The following is a 26,608-nucleotide window of genomic DNA, read 5'->3' as shown; positions in this document are numbered from 1 at the left end:
ATCACCAAATCCCCCAGCTTATCTTTGTTTTCTCTGGTCTCTAGGTAGGCCTGAAAAGCGTGTCCCTTACAACATGACAGCTGTGGGCTCAGGTCTCAGTGGTGTCACTTGTGTCTGTGTGGACCTGGGCAAACCCCTCAGCTGACCATGCTCCCCTCTTTCCCGAAGACAGAAAGTTGTATCTGTTTTATCATGCCTAGAATTCCGGCTTTGGGGCTATTACACTTCTACTACATTACTGTTTCCTACAAATTTATCTTCTTAAAACTACGCTTGACTACCGCTAGTCTAGAATTCCAGACCATGTATGTTTTGCATCCAACCAACCCTGTAGTATTTTCCTCACTATATTACATCCTACTAAAGTTTCCCATGGGTAACTCTGCGCTGCCAGCCCTGGGTCTAAACGCATCAACCCTATGCTTTCCTGTCCTCTTGCCTGTGATCCTGCCATTGGGTGTGTCTAAAATCTAGAGTAAGACAGTAAGTCCCAAAGTCTCACTTAATTAATCCCAGCCTCTCTGTAAATCTCCTCTTGGCCATGATTCTTTTCCCCACATTACGTATTATTAACTCTTTCAGCATTTTTTATTTTAAAGAAAAGAAAAATAAAGAATAAAAACAATGGTATGCAATTTCTTTTTTCTCCTCCCCCTCCTTCCCTCTGTACGTCCCTCTCTCTCCCTCCACCTCCACCCTTCTCTCTCTCTCATAACGGAAATTGAACTCACAAGCTCCCATTCAGCATTATGTACTGCAATTATTTCCTGAATTCTGTTTTTTTTTTTTTTTCTGGTACTGGGAATCGAACTCACGACCTTGCGCATACCAGGCAGGCGCTGTGCCGCTGAGCTAAATCCCCAGCCCCCTGAATTCTGTTTGCACTCCCAGACCTCTCCCCTTTGTTGCCCGCAGTCGTGTAATGAGGTGTGATGGCAAGAGGGAAGGTTTCAGTCTTCCTCGGCCCCTCCCGTTGCTAAATGCTCAATAAAAAATGAGAATCGGAACTATTACAATGGCACAGTAGCCTTACGAATGCAAACACAATCCCATGACAAGTCTTCAACCCCTTCTACTAGGAAGCGCAGCCCAGGCACATGGTCCACACAGAGCAGACGTATTATTACGATGGAATTACTGCGATGGTTTCCTGCTCTTCTGTCAGGACTCCTTCACATACGCTGATTCTCGATGGCCTCTTTTGGAACACAGATCTGAGCTTCCCACCTTGAAAACTTCCACGGACCATCAATGAAAGCAAAAAGAAGGCACAACGATTCTCACACCAAATTTGCCAGGCATGGCGTAAAGATGATGTTCCCTGAGAAACTAAGCCGACTTTACCTAGACTGTCTCCTACTTCTATGCTGGCAAAATTTTGTCTGCCATTAAATATGAGTGCCCAAAATAATGAGTGCCTTCAACATTTTTCATCCCTAGTATCCAGCACCTAAAGAATATCCAATAAAATATTAAAATAATTTGTTGCCTTCCCAAATTAGAATGTGTCTGACGGGGCCATACCTTGGCCTTTATTGTATAATTGAGAATGGCATATTTTAAATCTGTAATTGTCTCAGAGCTGACAAGGCTTAGGTAGTCATGAACCAAGTCCCTGGTTCCCATCTGTCATCACGCAGGATGACACAGTCTGACTGACACTGGAAGTAGTAATGGGAGAATATTTCTAATGAAGTTCTTTTCCTCTAATCTCTTCTGATACTACTCCACTGATAGAACAGAGATATGAAGCTTGATAAAGGCGAGAGGAAACCAATTTTGGCCCAGGCTATTTCAAAGACAAGCAGGCTTTGGGAGAGTGCTATGCGTATTAGGGGCTTCCAACAACCAGAGGGAAACACGTCTCTGGGCAGAGAAGAAGAGAAGTCAGTTTGGAAAGGAAAAGACATGAAAAATCTTTCTCCAGATGCCAAATACACCAAGAACATTTCATAGCTGCCAATGCCTTTAGAGGAGAATAAAAATGTATGTGTAAGAAGGAAAGAAGAAATAAATGCGTACATGGACGAACACAAAGAGAGCCACTAAGAGCCAGCAGCAGTGAGGGCTGCAGGCAACATCATGGCCAGGACCTCAGAGAGAGCCTGGGGAGCCCCGTGGCCTAAGCTTCTCCAGGACCCCTGCAGTGGGGCGCATCCCGCAGCCACAATAGGAGGAATCAGACGAGAGTGATGGATAGCTGACCAAAGGATGCCCCTACGGTTTTTAGTGGAAAAACATTCATTTCAGACTGCGCTATCTAAAGATGTGCTGAAGACCACATTTTAGAACATGCATTTAAAAAAAAATAGAACATGCATTTAAATTTTCAAAAGAAAATGTTTCTTAGTCTGAGAGATTTATGGGAGTATGGAACTGAGAAATGTCACTGGGAGATATTCCAGGGTCTAATACACTAACAGACCAGGCCTTGCCCACTAAGTTCAACATGGGTTAATCAGTACCCCTGCTTTCAACTTCTCCACCTTTAGGAAAAGACAGGATCAGAATGCCAAACCTTTGTAATTTCTCAGCCAGGACTGGGTGGCTGAACAAAGGGATGGAATAGCTCTTCCCCTAAGTTCTATGGGTTCTGCACAACAGAAGTTGGGCACACTAATTCTAGGCAGCAGTTCCTAATGACTTTAGAAAATTAACACAGTCCAAATATGTGGGAGGTTCAGTATTAACTTCAATATACAAAGTGGTATTGATAGATAAAAAATGAGAAAAGTTAACTTGGCAAACATGAAAGAACATTCAACCTCACAATCAGAGACAGAAAATTAAAATATTAAACTTTTAAACCATTTTTTTTTCAGTTCTGAGTACTGAAGCCAGAATCTTCGCATTGAGCTATATTCCCTGTCCCTTTTTAAATTTTTTCATTTTGAGACAGGATCTCACCATGCTGCTGAATTGCCCAGATTCAAACGTGTGATCCTCCTGCCTCAGCCTCCTAGAATACTAAGATTACAGGCAGGCACCACCATGCCTGGCTCTTTTAAACTACTTAAATAAACACAATCCTGAAAATAAGAAATGTGTAACCATATAGGGATTCTAATATAACAGTATATAATATAATGGATCTTACTAAGGTCCATTAAAATGTTTTGCCCTCATTAGAATGTTTTAACTACATAACACATTAATATATATTTTGTTATCTATTTCAAAATAAAACAAAATCAAAAAACTTCCACAACTTGTGGAAAAAGTATACGAACCAAAATGTTAACTCTACTTTTGTTTGTGCCTGCCTGTCCCGACTAGTCTAAGATGCTAAAGTGACTTCTAGAAAGAAAAATAATAGAGTCAACTATGGACTTACATCCATTTATTAACATACCAAATATTTTACATAGCAATACAGTTAATAGTAGTCAAGTAAAAAAGAGTATAGTAAATTATGTGTACATTGAGACTACTATTACAAATTGTAGGCGTAGTATAAGTCTAAGAAGAAATATACAAATGCTACATAAAACATTTGGATCATGGCTGCTTCAGTACTGACCTATTACTTTTATAATTTATAAAAGTTAATTTAAATCTCAAAATAAGCCTGTTGACTCTCAATTATTGGACAATCTGTGAAAGCATAAACCATTCATTTGCACTTGAATGACATTCTTTCGCACATAATTGCATTAATAGCAATTCCTCCTCATAATTAGTTTCAGAGCAATTAAATCTGACATTTTTTAGCAAGCAAATGGTGAGAAGAAAGGCTATTTGGCATAATTCACCCTTGATTTATTTATTCACTCACTTGTTTTCCTAACTGTTGTCACTTTCAAGCTTTGGTTTCTTTCTACAACTCTTTCTCTGTGCCAGTTTCCCAAACAGGAAAATATTTGAGAGGTCTAAGAGGGTTCCTACCACAGGGCCCCGGGATGCAGATGCTGCTAAGTATCTCCACGTCTGCCCCATACTTGCTGGCGGACTGCTTTCATCCAAGCTCTCCTACATGGGCCAATTAGGACACTTCCGACCCTCCCCACTGACATGGTTTACAGAAATTCAAATACGTCACTTAGACGTAAAAAGCAGGTGCTATAAAACTAGGTTTCATCAACAAGACAGCTCTCAATTATTTTTTATTCTTTTTTAAATCTGGAAGTTGCCTCTCATTCAGTGATACTTTCCAATGTCTCTGTCAGCCAATTTTTACCTTTTAAATCTAATCTCTCTGGTAAGGATGGAGGAGAAAACTGCATCATAAATCTTGACACAATGCATAAACACTCCTTTGTTTATGAGGGTAGGGAGGGCAGAAACGGAGGAAGAGGCTGGTGTTACGTGAGTTTTTGTACTCCTGTGGCCCTCATTTGAATGGTCATTCAAATTCAGCTCTCTCCCTTCAAAAAGTCAGACCCCAGAAAGTAGAGATTCCATTCGTCTCCTTTTCTGATTCTAAAATTACAAGTTTGTGTAAAAGTTTAGCAAAGTACAAAAATAAAACAAAACTGACTCTCTGTGGAATTTTAAGGAGAACCACTTTGTCAGAATACTTCCTACAACTCCTCCTTACCCTGGGTAAAAAGACAGATTTTTAAAATATGTTTAAAATCCCAGACTCTATCATAAGAAGCTTTTTTTAATATTGGCTAAGTAAAAATTTTGAAATGTGTGAGACAAAAACTGTCCTGTGTAAAGTCAGAAGATACATGACAAACTGAAGGAAAATACCTATGACATATACCAGCAATAAAAGGCAAATGTCCCTTCTATATAAAGAAGAAAAATTGATCAAAAGTCCTACAAAATATATAAACAACATGAGCAGTTTACCAATGGAAATATAAAAAAAAATAGCCCTTAAACTTATGAGAAGATATTCAGCTTCTCATAAATGACACAAATACAAACTGGAACACTATGGAAAAGGTATTTCTCTCCCATCGGATTGGCAAAAGCTCAAAAGCCTGATAATTCACATTGTTGGTAAGGCTGTAGGGAAAGATGCATTCCCATACTTGCCAGTGGGAATGTAAACTGGTACAACTCCTATAGAGGGGAATTTGGAAATATTCACCAAAACAATATATACATTTATCTTCTGATCTGGAACTTACCAATACAACTTACACAATATTTCCTCAATAATATTAAAAATACATGTATGTTTTGGACAGATTTAAAGGTAGTGCCAAAGGTCTCATGTGTTCATAGGTGAAGCTTTCTGCAGGTGATTCTATCATGGGTGCACTGTAGTCATCAGTGGATTCATTCACTGACTAATGGCTGGGCAATGTGGATCACTGGGGGTGTGACATGGAAGAGTGTGTTCTTGTCCCCACTTCCTCCTTTCTCTGTCTCTCTCTGCTTGCTGGCTGCCATGTGTTGAGCATATTTCCTCAACCAGGTCTTTACGTCATTTGATTTCTGTCTTGGAGTCAGCTAACCATGGACTATAAACCCTTTAAAACTGTGGGCCAAATATGTCTTTCCTCCTTTAAATTGTATTACGTCAGGTATTTTTGTCCCAGCCATGGGAAAGTTGACTAAGACAGTACACATGAAAAAAATATATGTGTAGAAGTTTTTTTGGTTGCAAAATATTAGAAACTACCTAAATATCCAAGCACAGATGAGTCTCTGAATTAGTCACTGTATGTACTCACTGATACACAGATGTAAAAAAAGAATAAGAAAAACAAAAGAAATGTGGGATCCTGTATTGTGGAATGGGAAAAAGACATGGGATTAGAAACAGATAAAATTCAAATAAAGTCTGTAGGTTCACTAATAGTACTGCATCAATGTTAATTTCTTAGTTTTGACAAAGGTACCATAGTTATGTACGATGTTAACTTTAAGAGAAGCTCAGCATAGAATATATGGAAATTCTCTACTATTTTTGTATGCCTGTGAATCTAAAAAGCGTTTTAAAATTTAAGGAACGGAACTATTAAAATGGTAAAATATGTGGAACCATTCTGTGAACTGATATGGTATGTGACTGGTAGATTTTAAGTGAAAAAAAAAATGCAAAGCAGCATACATATGTGGAGTCTACAAGTAAGAATTAACAGCAAATGGGAAACATACATCTGCTCATTTTTACAAAAAGAAGCAGGAAGAGTAAACTGGAAAGCAATGAAGTTGATCCACTTTGGGGGACTTCGTAGAGAAAAGGATGGCAGGATGCAAAAGGGAATAATACTTTTTGACTTCTGGAAGCATGTTGTTATTTTCTACATTCAAAAAAGATAATAAAGCGAATAATGCTGGGAAACAAAAGGAATCTAAAACTGAAAGTACACAAAAGTAAACAGGACAGGGACAGTACAAACTGAGCCTGGAAGACATAAACAAGTACTCAACAAAAATGGAATGCACCCCAGGAACAGCAAAAGAACTGACAAGGGGCCCTGAAGCTATGTCAAGCAGGAGTACCAAAGTAATTAAGTCCAGTAATACAAACAACAGATACTGAGGAGTCCCCATCAATAGTAAGTAAATGAGGGAAGGCTCTCGCTCACAGAACCGCAGTTGCCAACCTGAAAACGAGAGAGGCTGCTGGAACTGGAAAACCATCCCTTCCTACAGGCATCATGCCGCAAAGCATCACGGCAAAGATCGGCTGATTAAAAAGTCATTAACTGCATGCTAAATCAAAAGAGAAAGTTTGACAAGGAATGGGCTACATATATGGATAGCGTTAACATGTTTTCCTACAGAAAATTATTTATTACTTGAAAAGACAGAATGGGTCACTCCACAGTGAAGAAACGGGACAGCACCTTGACTGAGCTTATAACACCACAGAGGGGGCAGACCGAGTGCCAGGAGCCTCCAGAAACGATCCCTTGAGAAGGATGTAAGGTCACTCCTGTGCTCTCCACCTGGGAATGCTTACTCCGAATTGAATCGGAGGGAAAACATCTGACAAATACCCAATGAAAACTGTTGCTTTAAAAAATAACAGAACTGCATACTTCAATGACACTCATGTCATAAAAGAGAAGGAAGGCATGGAAATCTTCAAGACTCAAAGAGACTAAAGACATGAAAACCAAATGCAACAGGTTCCTGAACTGAATCCTGCACTGGAATGAAAAATTGTTTAAAAAACTATAAAAGTCATAATTCAGCCAATTACAGTAAGACTCTGTGTCAACTATTAAAGTGTAATAATGTTAAATTTATATATATTAAATGATGCAATTGATAATGATAGTATTTCATAGAGAACCTCTACTCTTAGAAGATAGACACTGAAATAATTAGGAAAATACTCTCAAATAGAGAAGTGGACACACGAATGATAAAGAAAATGGGGTAAAAATGCTGACAAAAGGTAAGTTTAGGTAAAGGGTAAATGGGTGTGTTTTACCTGGTCCTTATTTTTGCACCATTTCTGTAAACTTGAAGTTATTTTCAATTAAAAATGGTCTTTGTTCTTTCTTTAAAAAAAAAAAAAAAAGATAAAACACCGCTACCTGTATCTTTCCTCTCACGAACGTGGTGATATCGTTCTCATTTTCAAAGATGGACAGTGTCTGCAGCAGATTCTGCTCCAGCCATTCCCAGTGCTCTGTGATCTCCTTCCTGGAACCTCCTGTCCGAATGGAAACGGGATAATGTCAGCTTCCATGACCGTGATATCTTAAAAACCCAGGGCCCTTCATCAACACATGATGCAGCCAAAGGAGACGGTATCTTTCCAAGAGCTTTGCCTTTGTTAAAACCACTGCCTTTCCCCCGGGAGACATACAACCCTGTCTGTCAGGTGAGCGCAGAAACATTCGGGACCCTGGCTCGGGGTAGAAGGCGGCACTGCATCCCACATCTGCTTTTCTGGCCTGGGAGTTATTGCTTCTCTTTTCTCCTGCTTATAATGTGCACTTCACAGGGTAACAGAGCTTGTTATGATACACAGTTTCCGTTGTTAAGCTGTAATACTAAGAGAGCTGTGGTGCCATTACAGGGCTGATGAAACCTCTCCTAGAATGGGCAAAAAATCCCCTTTGCTCACTTCAATTATGAATGAGATGTGAAAATGGACCAGCGCTCGGGTGCAGCAGACGGCTCTCACTAGCGCAGCTGCCTGGAGACGCAATGGGATGAGCTCATCCCTTCAGCTTCCAACCAAGGCGCTGCATTTTTGTCAGGAATGAGGATCATACATCACTTCACCCGGCAACCCCCAAATTTAAACACTCCTAATGTGAAATATAAACGGTATAACCAGCACCCTGCTTTCTGCCTGCACCGCATGCCAGAACATGGGTGCTCTCAAGATGCAGTCAGAAAATATTAAATAAATTTCCTTTCTGATTGCTACTGATCTTACACAAAAATATTTCCCAAAGTTATGGATGTCATACATATAAACTGGATGTATCACTTATTTCAGAACTCAAGAATGATTTTGTGAGTTCATTGATTTCACCCTTAACCAGCTTAGATTTCCAAGTTATCTTTTAATTGATTTCTTAAGTGTCTTTCCTCTCTGTTCTTTCTCAGCAGTAATTTGAGACAGCCCAGAACCTCACTCTGATTCCTGACAAAGGAAGAAAGGTGGGAGACACAAACGTATCTACAGTCATACTCAGAACTCCGGCCGGAGAAGCAAAATCTCTTAAGAGAATGAGAGTGTGCCTGGCGGGTTTCAGACACACTGTTTGAGGAAAGCATCAACAGCAGAAAACCCGAGTTCATTTTCTTTCTAAAAGTAAACACTAAACTGCCTGCAGAGGGTGCTTATGGCCGAGCAGTACAGCACTTGCTTAGCAGGTAGGAAGTCCTGGGTTCATCCCCAACATGAAAAATAAATAAAACTTCTTCAATGGGGGCTTACACAGGAACTACAAAGCAGACTTCGTTGTGGGGAGCAGTCCTGGAAAAACACTGAAGAAAAGACGGTCTGCTCCTCTCCACGGGTATTTTTTCATGGCTCATTTATTTGAGGCCAGTCCACCGTGTGTGGAAACAGCAACACGATGACCCTGTACTATGACTTCAAAGCGACAGCTGGAACTCACGACGCCTGCTCACTGCCCTCCCCTCAGTTGGATGTAGTCCGTTTAATCTGTTTCAAATTTTTTACATGTCACGTGGACACAGACTTAAAAACAAACCTTATCTAAGATAAATGCAGTGAAAAGTCACAAAGGATCACATTTCCCGGTACACTTGGGAAAGTAGAAAATAACTTTTTAAACGTGAACTACAATGCCTGTTTAGCCTATTCGGAATATTTAGGATATGAGCCAATTTGCTGAGTTGTCCAGAGAGCTTTAAAACATTTTCAAGTTAAACATTTTAAGTAGCAACTGAAACATTCTCCAAATATCCTTCTGGGAAGAGGTCACTACCACCATGAGCTGCGATGCGCTGCAGATACGGAGAGCTCCATCCGGGACGAGTGCCAGCCCCGCGCCCTCCCCCCCGCGGTCCCATCTGCTTGCTGGCAGTGTCAGATGTCCTGCACAGAGGACAGAGGTGCTCCTGGGGACCGCAGGACTGCCAAGTCTCTGCAAGCCCGCTGGGCATGATTCCCAGCCTCTGATTTTGCCTTTTCTCTGCTCCTGCCTATGTGGACCGCAGATGGCCCTTCTGGAGCTTGAGCCCGGCTCAGCCATGATTCTCAACCGGGTCTCATCACAGTCAGCCTTTCACCAGGCGATCCCAGCGTGAGCGTGACTTTCAGTTCCCTGCTGCACCTGTCGCAGACTCTAACCCAACCTCCAGCTCCACCTCATCACTTCCTGGCTGTCACAGGTGAAAACGCCCGAGTACAGATGTGGGGCAGAGGCTTCAGCGTTGCACAGGGAGCGCACATTCACATCCACTCATCTGTTACACACACAGTAGAAATGCTGTGTGCGTGCACACACTCGTTCAGCAATTATGTACTCACACCTCCACGGCTCACGCAAAGGTCCAAGAGGCTGATGCATTTCCCACTCCATCTTCACACACACTATGCGTCACTTAATTATGGGGATATGCTTTCAGCAATGCAGCGTCACGTGACTGTGTCGTTGTGCGAAGATCTTGCAGTGAACGAACATAAACCCTGCTGTGCACGCAGGCCGTGGGATACAGCCTATCGCTCACAGGCTCCCAGTCGTACACTGCGCACCGTGCTAACGCTGTAGCGACTGTGGCACAGTGCTAAGGACAGGCCTAGCTAACTACACCTGAACAGGCTCACTTACACAGGCTCCATGGTCACTTCCCTGAAAGGATTCTTCAGCTCCACTGTAACCGCAGGGGACCGCTGTCGTCTGTGCTGTGTGACTAGCGTCATCTGAGGAGTCTCGCAGTGAGGCCCAGACTTGCTGCCGCTGCTTCCCACCTGCTGCCTTCTCCGCTGCCCCAGGCCCACCCGCGCTGCACCAGTGTCCATCTTTCCCGCAACCCCCTGCCTCCCTCATCCGGCATGTTTCACCAGTGGCTCCTTCCTCTACTGCCCGCCTCTGGAGACGCAGTGCCTGTGTTTCAGCCTCATTACTGCCGCAGGGCCCCACTCCCAACGCTGTTCTCCTGTCATTTCTCCTGTATCCATCGGGGTCCTCTCCAGCCACTCCCTGCTGTGCACGGGGTTAGGGTCTCCGGCACTGGATGCTTTGCCTGCTTCTGTGCTAACAAAAGGTTTTCTGGCTAAGATCCCAGGAATGCCAGAAGACTGGGTTTCAGGTAAGGAATAACTAGTATGGCATTATATGAAATGATTACTGTATGATTTCATATCCCTTTGAGGAAAGAAACGGCTAATGGCAAATCATCCACAGGATTTGAACTATGGGATAATAGTGTACAAGTACCCTTTCTACTTACATTTAGTCTGGACACTTTCCTAACGGTACAGAGAACAAAGAGCAACAGGTGTTTGGCCTGGGGTTCTAGAGACCAGAAGTATGAGGGTATCTATCAAGCAGGACTGGATTCACTCTAACAGATGATATACATGCTGAAGGTGCCAGTCCAGCAGACAAATATTTCTGAGAGCATGTAGCCATGCCTGTCCACTTCCCACTGCAGGACAAGCAAAGGGTCCAAGTTATCTCTCAGAGCCCTCAGAGCACATGTCCCAAATACTGTGGGAACATTTGCACCCTTTTCTGGAGCACACTTTAGGAACCAGCGAGCCTTCAAAAGAAACAAGTTTGAATCTTAAAATGTTCCTCGTAACTGGCTCTTTCATTTTTCAGTAAGTACAGGTGCTACAAGAACTGAGATCTTGAAACTTTTCGTTGTTGTTGTTATTGTTGTTTAAAGTGAGGTAACACGAAATTCTTTCGCCAGGACACAAAAAGAGACTGCTCCTGCCTATGTGGACCGCAGTTTATATGTATGACATGTTTCCTCAGCAGTTTGTGCAAAATGTGTTAGAGCTCAGAAGACAAGAAAGGGCTTCGCTGTTGATTTTCTGGAAAGGACCCATTTATAGAAAGAAAGCAGGAAAATCAAGCCTATTTGGAACAACAAAGAAAGCTAGGATAGGACATACGAATCCACCAGGAGACCCGAGTTACAGCACTCTCCAATGACAAAAACTAGATCAACATCTGATGGGCTTAAGGTTACTTAGACATTAATTTCGAAAAAATAAGCATCTTTATCATATAGAGTCATTTTTTCAGGACACCAGTCACAGTTCTTACATGTGTCAGGGTAAATATTAAATGATGGTGGGAAATACTAAACGATCCTAGTCTAACTGCTCATGTAATCTGAAATGTATCTTGGAGCACATGAAGCCCAGTTGAAATAGAAGCCTTACGACAGACCAATGAATGACTTTTATCATGTCTGGCATTCGAGGACCAAGAACAAGGCCTATTCCTAAACATTTGTGGATAATTCTCCTGTGATGCATGGCAAGTGATACATTTTGGTTCTGAGACTGCAGCACTGATGTAAAAACTTGAATTCCACAATATCCAAAATGGTAAATTTGCACGCCTGTAATCCCAGCACTCAGGAGGCTGAGGCAAGAGGACTGTTCCAAGTTTGAGACCAGCCTGGGCTACAAAATGAGCTCAAGGTCAGCCTAAACTGCACATTGAGATCTTGTCTCAAGAAGACAAAGAAAAAAAAATGTTGAATTCTCTTTGATGATGAGTGTGCAGACATACATGGCAAAATGTCAATTTGTATGGATATACAGAAAAACTATACATGATACAAACCAAAACAAAAACCCACTAAACCTAAGGATTAAAAAACAGCTAATGTCGTATTTTCATTTCCAGAGCAAGCTGTATGGGTCACTAAGCAAATTCAATCCTCCAAAGAAAAGCATTTTAAGTTACTCAAATAAAGGGAACTAAATGAAAAAACGGTCTATTTTAAGAGTTTTATCCAAATACAACCATAGCATAGAGATGTTAATTTCAAACTTTAAGGTAAGAGTAGTCAGCACCCTCCAACCTGAAGCAGGGACTACTTACCCTGTATTTACAAAACCACTACTGTATTCTCCATGCTCATAAAAACTACCAAGTTATATTTGGAGAGGGGAAAAGACAAAACCCTAAAATAGTACTGTGACTGGAAACACTTTTAGGAACAAGGAGGAAATCTACCTTTTCAAAATTCACAGCTAATTGATGCTAAATACGATAATAAGGATAATGTTCTCCGTTACTGCACCTCCTAAGGCCAGGTACCTCACTTAATTTACATCACGTATGGCATGCTCACACAGCTATCCTGAGAACACATCTAGTTTTAACGTCTTCTGTAGATGGGGAAACTGCAGCTTTCATGTTTCTATGAAATCTGATCCAGATTTTTTTTGCTCCAAAACCCATGTTCCTAATTCTACATTTGACCGCCTCCCTACATATATTCCAAGGGTGGTAGTTAGAATGGAGATAGGTTAGATAATCTGGAGTTTTTAATAACAGGTCGGGTTATTAGGTAGGGGGTATTACATAAGGCCACAGACCACGGACACTGAGGTAAAAAAGGAACATCTGGTTTCAAATCCCTACAGAGCCACATTTTAGCTTTGGGACCTAAGTGACTTAACCTCTTTGTGCTTCACAGTCCTTAGCTGTAATACGCAGGTGACAATACTTGCCACAGTGGCTTGTGCTAGAGATTGAGAAAGATAAGATATAAATACTCAGCGCAGACCAAGAACACAAAAAGCCCTAAATCGTTTTGCTATTACCACCATAAGCAGCAGTACACAAAGACCTCATCTTGAAATGTGATTCACAAAATATTTCTAACTTCTGACGTCAGGACACAAAGAAGCCAGCTACGCAACTTCTGCCTGACTTGCAGGCGTTCAGCAGAAAACTCTCTCTGTGGCCCCCACATGTTTGGATTGCAGTGCTGTTTTTTTGAAGAGGAAAAAAAAGAAACACTAAAAAGCAATGCAGAATTTCAAAGCAAGATAACAGGAAATTAACAACAGTTATTATATTGGGTATTGCTATCTTCAAAGTAGCTGCTCAGATTACAAGTTATACGTATGCAAGATTGATCAAATAATACAAGAACAAACCATTTCCTTCAATGAACTAAAAGAAATGAGTAGTGTAACTATCTCAGCTATCTTGCGTGTGTATATATATTTGTATGTACCTTTTTTTTTGTGGTGTTTATATCGCCATAGCAAGACATGCCTAGAACAACTCCTACGATTACAAGCTTCTTATTTAACTCTGCCTGTGACTGCTTACAGGTCAAAACGACATGCTCATCGCTTTCTAATCACTTTGAGAAAAGAGGGCCCAGGTAACTCATCTGACCCCGGCAGTAAGAATCAGTGGCTGACACCCTTATTTTACCAGACCCAGCCAGTGGGGATGTCAATGACTATTCCTAGGGGGAAACTTGGCTGAACATATTCTGACACAGCTTATGTACTTCTATAAATTTATTCCTAAGGTAATAGAGGAATGTCCAAGGTTTGCTAAGGAGGATTCTGATTAAGGTTGGTCAGGTGTAGCAAAATTGAAGGGAAAAAAAACTTTAGATTTTTAATAGCCTATCAGAAAAACTGTCATACATTTAATATCTATTTATCACAATTGATATTATAAAGTATTTTATTGGTATGGAAACTATTTTCAGTCTATCAAATACAATTTTCATTTTTATTTGCTTTCAAGTCTATATTCATACATCATATATATTTAACATATGATATATACAGTACATATACTGACATGTAAGAAAATATGAAGTATGTAAAGGGAATGTGTATATATATGTTTCAGATTTAGAAGATGATATCTGTGGTATGCAATCTTTTTTTTGTTCTTTTACTATTTTTGTTTATACTCTAATCTTTACAATCAACATGCAGTACTTTCAAAAAAGCAAATTTTTTTGTTTTTTTTTAAGCCGCTGTTTTCTCAAGGATACAAACACAATCCTCGAGACACACAGAACAAGAAAGGTCTAGACAAATACCTGACAACTTGTACATTATTGTCTGTCTCATGTGGAAGGCAACGAATATTACCCCACATTTTTTATCTATTGTAGAGAAACAGCAAGAGCACACCAATGAGAAATCTTTAATTAAACTCTGGGTCTCAGAGCTATTGACGAAAAGAATGTTTAATCATGAAAGCCAGCATGGTGCCACTTAAAAAATCCTGGGATAGAGCTTGGAGACTTGAGAAGTTGGTTTGAGCTCCATGTAAATAGCTGTAACTGGGAATGTGAAATTCACTTTGCCTTTCTATCCTCCTAAAATAAGAAAGTGGATGAGGGGATGGCTGATGGATCCTCCAGCTCTTAAAGTGAATGACCAACTAGGTTCATATGAGATTCTGCAATGGTAAAGAAAAGCAAAGCTAAAGTAATGGGCGGCCACATCTAGGTTACTAGGGCTGTGCTGTTAGTAAGGTGTTCATCACACAATACAGTTCATGCTGCCAAGAGCCAAGGGATTTCTTTATCACACTGCCAGTAAGTTACACTGGGTCCCAAAGATGCCTCTCACTTGGTTTCTTGGAACTCAAGTTTAAGGCAAATTATACACCTATGATTTACAGTTAAGATTCTGCTGATTTACAGAAGGCTGTATATGTCCAGACATTGATGGAAGAAACTCCCTTTAGCTGAGTTAAATTAACGCTTGCTGATGATTTTAAGACATGTGACATGGAACAAGGTTTCAAATCCTATGATTGCTACACGACAATGAATTACTCACCCAGTGTTCCACAGGAGTTTCTCTTATATGGACAATTCATGAAACTTAAATGAATTTGAAAGCTTTCAATGTATCTTCCTACCAAATACCAACTTTGTAGTTTATGAAAAAGGACACTAAAGTTACAAACAGAAAGGTCAGCATACTGAAGAAATCTCTTTAAGGTAGCAGCTTCCGCTGCTCTTAAAATCTTCTCATAAAAGGAAGCCAGTAACGTGGATTTTAATCAGAAATCTTTAAGCAAGAAAAATTAATGAGCAAATGAAACCTTGACAATGGTTGTCACTTCCGTGGTCTTCCATAAGGAGATCTGAAGCTATCTCTATGGGTAATCAATATATACAAAAGCTAAAACCATTCTGGGTTGATTATAATGAGTTAATGCAACTGTGACAGGCATTACTCATAGGGAAAATGAAAGTACATCTCTTTGGGATATAAATTATGCCATCGGCAATTACAACCTAGTGGTCCTTAGCTGTGGCTTGGAAAATAATTTAGGAACAACTCGGCTTTATAACTGTATGTTCAACCCCATGTTAATATTCCAAAGACCTATTTCATAGAATGGCAAAGCCCAGAAAAAGAGTGGGGGTAGTTTTGCCATTCTTTCATTCTCAGGAATGTATAAATGATTCACTACAGTCAAGTGTCTCCCGTGGAGCAGTTTGCATCTTAAGCAGAATACTTCTAAAGGGATATAACTACCATGTTGGAATTTTAGGTACTTTTAAATCCTTTTGGAAGCATTACTAGGTCACCTGAGCTTTCTAGCAGCTTTAAATCACACCCAGGTATTTTCCCCGATTAACATAGAACTCTGGCCTAGAATCCTGTATTTTGGGAATTCAGAATCAAATGGAACTGTACGGTAATTGTTCATACTGTGTTATAAATGACTATTTACTGTATCCTCGTGAGTTTGGGACTTTCTGAAGAACAGAGACCAGATGTAATTGTCTTGATATCTTTAGATTCTAGCACAGCACTTCCTACCAGGTAAAGCTCAATTTTAAAAACTGAATGAAGTCAACTGAAAGCACTCCCAATGACCAAAGTTGGAACAATTTCAACAAAATTAAAATAGCATGGAGTTATAACCCAAAATATAAAGTACATATTCAAGAGTCTATACTGACATAAATAATTGCATAAATTAATAATTGAGGGTAAAAAAATAAACCTACAGAGCAGGAGAATAAAAAAAAAACTACACAGAGATAGTCTGAAAGAGGGGGAAAATCACCATTCCTTAAAAATAGAGCATGTAGGACTTCATTCTCGAGTACAGTTTGCAAAGGAGAAGAAAGGAGTGACTTCAAAGTGGGGAAACCAGAAAAACTCTACGTAAAGCAGGTGATCTAGGACATCAGTAGTCACAAGTTCCTGTTGATAACACGTACACATGACATGATGAGATGAACATGACACTTTTTCTTGTGACTGTCCTCAGAAAACCTAGCAGCCTAAATCTCATCATAAGAAAAACAGACAAAATTTTTCATAGAGGAGGATTCTATTACAAGGTTATTGCTGGTCTTCCATAGCCAAGAGGAACCTAAGAGGATAAGATAACTAAATATAATAATGGTATACTGGTGAAATTCTGGAATTGGAAAAAACACCATTTAGGAAAAACTAAGGAAACTTGAATAAATCGCAGACTTTATTTTATAATTGGTTCACTAATTTTAACAAAGGTACCATGCTCACATATTAATAACAGTGGAAATTATGGATGTGGGGAGAAAATGGGAGTTCTCTGAATTATAGTATCTATTCAATATTTCTGTAAATCTAAAACTGTTCTATAAAGTGTATTAACATTAAAAACATCAAATAGAGCAAAATAAAGTATCTAGCGCCTTTGCTTTTTCTGTGTTTATTTTAAAAGCCATGCACAAACAAGTAATTTAATCTTTAGTTATTTTGGATTAGAAGTTCTTGTGAATGATCTAACAATACAGGTCTCCCTGCTACCACTTTAAACACAGCACAGCATACAGATTATCAGAAGGAGAAATAAGTGACCGCCACTCATAGGAGATATTACTTAGTACATCCGGGGAGGTCCCATGCTCTTTACCTCCCACATTCCCTTGCAGTTAGGTTGGGCCCATGTGACTAGGTCCGGCCAATGGAGTACGGGTGGAATGTGATTCATGCCACTTCTGAGTCTAGGAAGTTAAACGCAAGTCTGTTCTATCTTCCTATGCCGCTCTTATAAATTGATCTTGGAGGCTGTGTGTTCCTTCCATGGGGTGTCGCCACAGATGGAGAAGGCTATGTGATCCCAATGAGACCTCAGAGTGAGCAAGAAACCTTTACTATATTAAGCCACTAAGAGGTTGGGCTCATGTGTTAAAGCAGCTAAGGTTCACGGCTCTAAAATGGCACATGGTTGCATTCAGCAAGTACTTATTCCTTCCCTTCTGATAAAAAGTTGTTAATCCTAAAGTTTCTCTGCATCTTGAGTGTCTCAGGATACTGTTACTTACCACAGGCAATGGTCCAGTACACCAGAGAGTCTGGAGTCTGGTACAGGATTCGGTAAGGAGCAACCCGGGCACTGGAGTCCAACACCACATCAAGGGTACCCACCAAGAGGCCTAAAGGTGGAAAAGGAGGGAAACAGGTAAGGATTTCCTCACTACCTCCCCAACTTCCCAGAGACAGTGTGAGTACTCCCCACCCTCCATCTTCCACCACCAGCGCCATTTCCCATGTCAAGGCGCCTTGACAAAACTTCCCACTTAGACATCATGGCACTGCCTCTAGGTTACATATTTCAACAATGTCCAAAAGAAACTGCACAAGCTTAAAACTGTCTGCGGGTTTCAAAGTTCCAACACAGTGCCCTGTGCACAGTAATTATAAGTGCCTGCTGATAGTAAAAAGAAGTACAGGAGCCAAGGACTTTATCTGCTGGGGTCTTTGCTTTGTCCATCTTCCATCTCATGTGAATTTTTCCTCTTTTGGCCGTGAAATAAATCCTTAATTTAAGTAACTGGACAAGGCCGCAGGAACCATGCATGGACTTCCGATTCAGCGTGCCAGCCTCGCCCACCTATTATTGAATTCGCCCAACTTCCCTTCTGTATTGAAAAATGTAGTGCAGTTGAGCTCAGTGAACACGAAGTTTCCACTGTGCGCAGGACAAACCCCACGGGCACAAAGCAGAATGAGATAGAGTCCCCAGGGCACCTGTAATCTAGGAGAGGAGAAGGTCACGCAGTGTTCTAAGGCTGTGTTTAGGAACGAATGAACAAGGGATGTGAGAAGGAAATTTTCCCATTTCAGCAGTAGTTCTTTGCCACCTGTGACATCAGTCGTTACAGACAGAGATGACCAGAACTTGCTCTGTAACCTGACATGACGCAGTAATAAGGCTGAGGACATGCATTTTTGGTAGCACAAAGTTGATTTCTATGGGTTGCGAACCTCAGTGATGCACTTATCAAAAGTGACTGCACCGTCAGAGAAAACCTGCTCACACTGACAAAGTCCAGAAAAGCCTGACGATTCAGTAAATGTGTTCAGTGATTTATCTGTGAAAAATACAAATGCTCATCATACCCAGGCTCACTTCAGAAGAGGCAGTGCCTTCTCTTTTCAGGAGGCAAGCTGATTGGGAAAAGGAAATGAAGAGTAGGGGCAGCTTCATTTCTTCCTACATTAACTGGCCAATAAAGGTTGAAGGTACCTGGGAGAGAAAAGCCTGCCCAGACGGTCTGACTGGGCCGTACAACCAGCCGGGGCAGGATGGTCAAAGCCCCATTTCTTGCTTGAATTCTTTTCAGTATTCCAAGCGGAGTTGTCTAACACAGGGGTGACAGCAAAAGGATTCTGACAGCTTCAAAGTGTGAAGCTGTCATCAGCCCAAATGTGTCTTTCAGCCACTTTTCATCCAATGTCTCCCTTTCAAAAAGGAGGCCCCCTCTATGCACCCTGAGCCCACATTAGACACTAACATTTTCTACACCACTCTAAAGTAACATGGACGCGTGCGCACGCACACACACACACACACACACACCCTGCCACAGGGTAAGTGTCCACCAAAACCCATTAAAGGCTTGGTCCCTGGAGTATTCCTACTGGAAGATGGGGTTTCTGGAAGGTCATCAGGAGACCGTGGGCCTTGGTCTCATCCTCTCTTTTTTGCTGTCCAGCTATGAGGTAAGCAGTCTGCACCGCCATGGGCTCCCCACCACTGCTGTTCATCATGCTCACCAGGGACCCAAAGTGATGGGTCTTGGACTGGACCCTCCACAACTGTGAAGTGACTAAACCTTTTCTCTCATAAGTTAATCATCTCAAGTATTCTGTTATAGTAATGGGAAGCCAACTAGAGCAATTCCCATAATTTAAGTGTCCATAAGTAGTCCCAAGCTACACAGAACCCAGCCTGGACTCAGAAGGATCAGTTAGGACTTCAGACCAGTTGCACTGTTTTAGGGCATGCCAATTTTATTTCAAAAGCTCCAGTTTACCCAAGTGCAAGATGGAGACAATAGTACCATCACAGAATTATGTCTGAAGACTGAGAAAACAGGACTTAGGGGCAACAGGCTATTTGGAATGACAGGTTAGGAAATCTGACTAGAACCTGCCAAGACATTCCTTTACTTAAGCTTAATTAACTTAGACTGCAGTTTAGGGGGTTGGAGTTGGTGAGAGAAAAGAGTCTAAAGGCCCCCTGACTCCCTTGCTCTGCCACCATGGGAAAGCCCCAAGCTCAGGCCTAACTCTACAAGTTCTACTGACTTGGACCTGTAAGTTCTGCTGAAAACATCACCACAAGTATCTCATGATGTGTTATTTCACAATAATGCCCTAATAATGCTTTGGTTCTAACCATCAAATAGGCACAGTCTCAGTGAAATTCACTTCCCCTAGCTCTGGCAGCCTGAGGTGATAGAAATGGTTAAGGACTAGTCGACTCTTGTTCAGGAAAGCTCAATTTCATGCAAATTAAAACAACAGTGAGATTCCACCTTACCCCAGTAAGAATGGCTAGCATTAAGAAATCAACCAATAACAAATGCTGGTAAGCCTGTGGAGAAATAGGAACGCTTCTCCACTGCTGGTAGGAATGCAGACTGGTAAAACCACTGTGGAAATCAGTTTGGAGATTCCTCAGAAAACTAGATCTAGAGGTCCCATTCAACCCAGCTATTCCCCCTCTGGGTATTTTCCCAGAAGATCTAAAAACATCATATCACAGCAATATGTGTGCACCCATGTTCATAGCAGCACAATTTGTAACTGTTAAATTGTGGAAGCAACCCAAATGTCCATCCACTGAGGATTGGATAAGAAAATTGTGGTTCTTTTATATAATGGAATATTACTCAGCTATAAAGAAAGATAAACTCGAGGACTTTATAGGTGAATGGTCACAACTAGAGACCATACTCATAAGTGAAATAAATCAGACTTGCATGTGCAAGCACCACATTGTTTCACTAGTGTAAAATCTGAAACAGTTAACTTAAACTAGGAGGTATGATAGACACTGTGAAATGATAGGAAAACACTCAAGGGTAAAGGGCAACTGGGATGGGGGAAAAGAAGGAAAAGGAGGAGAAATTTTGTATATATGTATATACAGGATAGTTAACATAGTTGTCCTACTGTCTTCTATTTCTTTGCTGAAAGAAACTGTCAATGAGTCCTTGATTGATCAATATTGCATGTCTCTGTTTTCATGAGAAACCACTTTGAAGATATCAATATGTAATACAAGAAGCACTGTTAATTTCCTACCACTCTGTAACTCTGTATTGTCTGTACTGTTCTTTTGCTATTTTGTAAAATGTTGTCTGTCTGTTAATGTTTTCCTCATTTTATTTTTAAAATTAAAAAAAAAGAAAAAAGAAAAGCTCAATTTCAGATTTGGCTCTGTTGCAGACTGTTCTGTAGAGTGGACAGGCCATTTAACTTCTCACTGCTTTGCTTTCCTCTGTTGTAAAATGATCACCATAGCACTTGCCTTCCTGAAGTAGCGTTATTAATCAAGAAGCCTAAGTGAGGTAGACCATAGGGAAGTCCTAAGGTTGTCCTTGGTCACCGTCCAAGGGTAAAGCATCCATTTAGATTCCCACCAAACCACAGTGACCATTAGCTGACTTGAACACACCAGAAAAAACAAACAAAAGAAGCCCCAAACCTTTTCTAAAGTGAAAATCAATTCCTTTGCTCTCACTTGTATGAAATACACCTGCAGAATTTTCCAAAGATGTGTATTTCCATTTCGTGCAAATCCACAAGCGTTTTTTAGTTTGCATTACTGTGAATTGGATTTTCTATGAACATACCTCATTACTTCTCATTATTTATAGATAAAATAGTGTATTAATAACAAAAGCAGAAAATAGTGTTAGATAAAAAAGCTGAGTTTCCTCCTACATTAACTGGAAATCAATTATATGTCAGATATTGTTATAGCTTGTGTTTAGATGTCCCCCAAAGCCTCATGTGTTCATAGGCAAGGTTTTTGGGAAGTGACTGGGTCAGCTCGCTCAGGGGGCACAAGGGAGGTTTTCACGGGTGAGGTCCCAAGATTAACACACATCAGCAACATCAGGCAGCATGGAGCAGAGCAGAGCACAAGAGCACAACAACACAAGAACAAGAGCCACTTGTGTCTTTACTATATAATTCTTACACAGGTTGTTATTTCGTATTTACATTCTTACATGGTGCTGTAACCAGTGTTATGTGTGTTTATCTGTGCTAAATCATGGTTATGTAACTGTATCGCACTGTGTACCTGCACTAGACAAGCAAGGGCACATCCTCAGGTGTCCTTAGACATCCCTGAGCTTTCAAGCAGTCTGAGCGGTTCCCCACAGACAGGATCATGGGTGTGTGATACTGGATTAGTCCACTTACTGCGTTAGTGTAGTCTGGGTGTGGATAATGCATTTACTGAAGAGGAAACACTGAACCTGGGTGTGTCTGGCACCAACCAATTGGCTTGTAGCCTAAATAGAATAGAAAGGGAAAGAAGAAAGTCTTGCTGCTTCCTGCTTGCCATGCCATGGACTATTTCTCCTCTACCATGCCCATCTGCCATGCCGCCCTGCCTTGGAGCTGGCCAACTATGGACTAAAACCTCTACAAACTCTGAGCTAAAATAAACCATTCCTACATTAACTTGTAGCTGTCTAGTATTTTTTCCCACAATGACGAAGTAACTAAGACAGACACCTTAACTACAAATACAGATGCATTACTCATGATAACTTAATCTTTATACTACTACTTCTTGAATCAAAAAAATGCAAAAACTACACAAATGTCACATTTCTTTGCTCTCAGGCACACACATTTCAGGTTTTGGGATTGGGGAGCTGGAGTCAAGGATCAGCCCATGTGGTTTTATAAGAGTGTCATGGACGGAGACTCTTCCAAGGCCAGGCAAAATTCCCAGCAGAGCTGTGGACAGACAGTGCTGGGTCTGGAATGCTGCAGTTCTCACTCTGCCTCTGCCAGCTCCAAGACCCAGCTTCCAGGAGCCTCAGTTTCCCCATCCTTGAGGCTCACTAAACATTTATACTCTGTACCACAGAACAGGAAGGTCTCTGAAATGGTCCACCTCAATCCATTTATCTTGATCACCACTAATGATCCTAATTAAAATCCATCTTTAACATCCATTGTTCTAACTAACAAAATCTCTGATGTCAAACAGAGAAAGAAAACCCAGCTGCTTAATGTAGACCCCGTGGAGTGGGATCTTCTGATTTGAGATGCCAGCTCACTCACCAAATCTAAGAATGCATTTTCTACTGGCAGCACCGACTTCAACTCAGATTTAGATGAAAGCTAACAAACAGGTACTACAGGGTCCATGCTGAAATATTTTTAAAAAGTTACAGACAGTACAACATTGGGATCCTCATATTAGATGTGTTTAAATTAGAAAATATTTTGTGAAATTTAAGGCACTGGATATCCAAATAATGTAACATTGTGAGCTGAGATGTGCAGATGGCCAACCAAATCAATAAACATTTGTTTTTTGTGTTAACCCAGAATGCTAAGCCCTTGTGCGGCGGATTAACTAAGGGTCAATTTGTAACACCCAGATGAACTGAATCAACATGGTTTTGGGTGTGGAAGCCCTAACTGAGGATTGTTGCCAACAACATAAAAAGAGAACTGGAAGGGAAGATGGTAAGCTGTTGATTCTCCTGGAGAAGTTTGTCAGCTGGTTTTCCTGATACGAACTCAGCTGTTTTCATCATTGGAGGAGCTCGGGTCCTCACTGTCACTGAGGATGGCTGCAGTTCTCTTTGAGGGGAGCTCTCATCCTTACTTTGACTGTTGTTTTCTGGCTCCAGGGCAGATCTCTCGGCCTGCTAGCACAGATCCTTCATCAGGCTGGTGCAAGCTTTCTAGCTTGAACCACTGATCTTCGGGTTTTCCCAGTGCAGATCCTTGATACAGACTTGCATGAGACCTTGTTATGGGCTCTAGGCCTCCAGCTGGACTTGTACAGAACACTGCCAGAGGCTCTAGGTCAGATGGACTTATGCAGGATACTGCTATGGGTTCCAGGTTCTCAGCTGGATTCATTGGGTCTCTAGTGTGTGGACAGATCTATTACACATCTTGCATTTAACTCTTTGGGTGAATATTATAAAATAATCCTATAAATTACGTGTCCTGTATTAGATGTGCTCCCTTGTAAACCCTGACTACACCAACTTGGATGCCTTTGTGAAGGTGACCAGGCTTTCCTTTCCATTAGGAACATTAGTCTGCATTTGCTACCCACCCCCTCAAGTCATAAACACCTGTTTAGTGCCACCTCTTTCTCATTTTACTCTCCCTCCTACTTCTGCTTCTGTAATGCTTTATCACATTTAAAATTATTTGCAAGGCTGAGGCAGGACGAGCACAAGTTCAAGTCCCACACGGGAAACTTACTGAGACCGTCTCAAAATTTAAAAAAAAAAATTTAAAAAGGGCTGGGGATGTAGCTCAGTGCCAAGGCCCTTGTTCAATCACCATTACTGAAAAAGGAAATTTCTCTCACATCATGCCTTGCTCTATTTCTTCTTCCCAGACTAGGAATTCCTTGGTGGCAGCACCTACTTCTTTGTGACCCAACGGCTTTACACTTTGCTTGGAGATCAGGAAACACTGAGCTCATCTTTGATGAACAGAGAAATTAGGTATTTTAGAAATGTCTTCATTTTAAAGAGAATAAAAATTTAAAAACAAACATTAAAAACGATACAGAATTTCAAAACAAGATGATAGGAAACCAACAATGGTTGTTATATTGCATATTGTTATCTTCAAAGTAGTTTTTCAGATTACCAGATACAAGCATGCAAAATTGACCAAAAATTAAGCATTAACTGTTCCTTTCAATAAACCCATAGAAATTAGTAGTACAATTATCTTAGCTATCTTGTGTGTGTGTGTGTGTGTATATATATATATATTTTCTTCCTTGTTTCTTTTGTCCTTTGCCTTATCCCAGTTGTTCTTTCTTTTTGAGCAGTTTCTTTCCCTTTCACAATATCTATTGTATCTTTCGGATTTTATTTATTCTTTCAGTTTCTTACATGAGGGAGACAATACGATGTTTACACAAGCAGGTCTGATTTATTTCACTTAACCTCAATAATAAATTGTTGTGTTGGCTAATGTCTACTGATTCAACATCAAGACTCTAGGAAAGCAAAAATACTCTTATACCTATCCTGTGTTCACACAGAAAACTAGAAGCAGCAATCAAGATTTTCTTAGAAATGTATTACTCATTGCTCTGAAATGGCTGTCAAAACACTGAAGCTCTGCAGCAGCTCCCACACAAAGCACTGTTTCCACAGCTGTTCTAGCCAGCTATTTCTGGTGTTAAACCACCTCTGATTGCCCGAGATAACTAAATCAAATTATGGCCTTCAAAATAACTCTTGTCTGCACCTATGTATTATATTAGTCCAGGGGTGTCTTATAACACAAAAGTGCTGTTTTCTAGGAGATTCAGAAAATGTTCTGCAAGTGGGACATTTCAGCTTCCCACGAGGTCATGGCACTAGAGTGTGCAGTCACGCTCAGTGGGGCATTGGCTGCGCCTGGGGTGGGCTGACAGGTCTGCGGCGCTGCCGCGGGCCCTATCACCCCCAGGGGGCAGGAATGGGGCAGGAGAGTGGGCTAGGACTTTGGAGGGTGCTCAGGGAAACCCCCAATCCACCTACTGTCAGTCTTGGGTAATTTCACATCACATGGAGCTAGACGGGACCTAAAGATCACCAGGACCCCCAGCATACCTTCTGAAGTCCAGATCTAAAGTCCAGATCTCTGAAGTCCACAAAGGAATGGGCAGAGGAGTGGTCCTGGGCCTGCCTCACGTCCCAGCTATTTCTTAATCTCTCTCTGCCCCTTCTTTGTGGTACACAAATAGTAACAGGGCATACTCCAGGGAGCAGCTGGTATGTACTCAGCACTGTTTAATAAAATATTAAAAGCCACAGAAAAGTATGGGAAATTATAAAACATTCCACCACTCTGGTTTTAACACCTTGCCTTAGCTGCTCCAGATCTGTATTTTTTTGTTTTGTTTTGTTTTGTTTTTCTTCCGGTACCAGGAATCCAACTCATGACCTTGTGCTTGCCAGGCAGGCGCTTTGCCACTCAACTAAATCCCCAGCCCCAAGATCTGTAGTTTAAAAGAAAGATCCCTTTGTACTCCCTTGATCCAGATTCCTTTCTCCATTCACCATTTTCAAATTGTTTTGCATTCTTGCCATCCAGATTCTTACATTTTCATGTTCCCACTTGTCCGTACACGCAGATTTAACACCAATGTATCTTTTAGTTTTACAGTAATGATAGATATTGTAAAATGTGCTTGTATAATCATATATTTTAATATTTACTTATACATCTGATTCATTTTAAATGTGCACTAACCCAGTACATAAATACATGACAACATGCATTTTTCTAGTAAAGAACACTTGAGTTCATCCCCATTCTACCTGCTAACAGCCACTGTGATTGTATTCTGGACACATGAATCCTTATGCACGTGTATTTAGAATGGTGCTGCTGAGTTGGGTTTTTTTGCTTTGTTTTTTAGTTTTTTTTTTTGAGACAGGATTTCACTGTGTAGTTCAGGTTGGCCTTGAACTCACTATGTAGTCGAGGATGGCCTTGAACTCATGGTGATCCTCCTGCCTCAGCCTCCCAAGTGCTGGGATTATAGGCATGTGCCCCCATGCCCGGCCTGTTGAGTTTTTTGCACACCTTATGAAACATTACAAAACTGCTTTCCAAAATGGCTGTGCCAATTTATGAGGAAAGTATGAGAATGCCTATTTCTCTATAGTACTGTCAACATTAGTATTACAAGGATTTTAATTTTGAACCACTCTCAAGGTATCTACACATACTGCCAAGGTATCTATTTTTTAAAATTTGTTTCCCTCGGGGCTG

General features: G+C 40.9%; 1 protein-coding gene across 2 annotated transcripts in view; it reads right to left on the bottom strand.

The window, feature by feature from the left end:
- The window catches only part of Tbc1d9 (TBC1 domain family, member 9 (with GRAM domain)), a gene marked incomplete in the record, with an annotated part of 109,879 nt that overhangs the window by 42,062 nt on the left and 41,209 nt on the right, over nucleotides 1-26,608 (bottom strand). For both annotated transcript variants that reach the window (XM_005400866.2, XM_005400867.2), the window contains 2 exon segments: nucleotides 7,452-7,570; nucleotides 17,644-17,754. In XM_005400866.2, the coding sequence (XP_005400923.1) occupies nucleotides 7,452-7,570; nucleotides 17,644-17,754 (230 nt within the window).

Source organism: Chinchilla lanigera, unplaced genomic scaffold (assembly GCF_000276665.1).
Source record: "Chinchilla lanigera isolate Chin_1 unplaced genomic scaffold, ChiLan1.0 scaffold00070, whole genome shotgun sequence".
In the NCBI taxonomy this organism is placed as follows: Eukaryota; Metazoa; Chordata; class Mammalia; order Rodentia; family Chinchillidae; genus Chinchilla; species Chinchilla lanigera.
The sequence above is the reverse complement of the archived record's forward strand: the minus strand, read 5'-3'. Positions and strand labels throughout refer to the sequence as shown.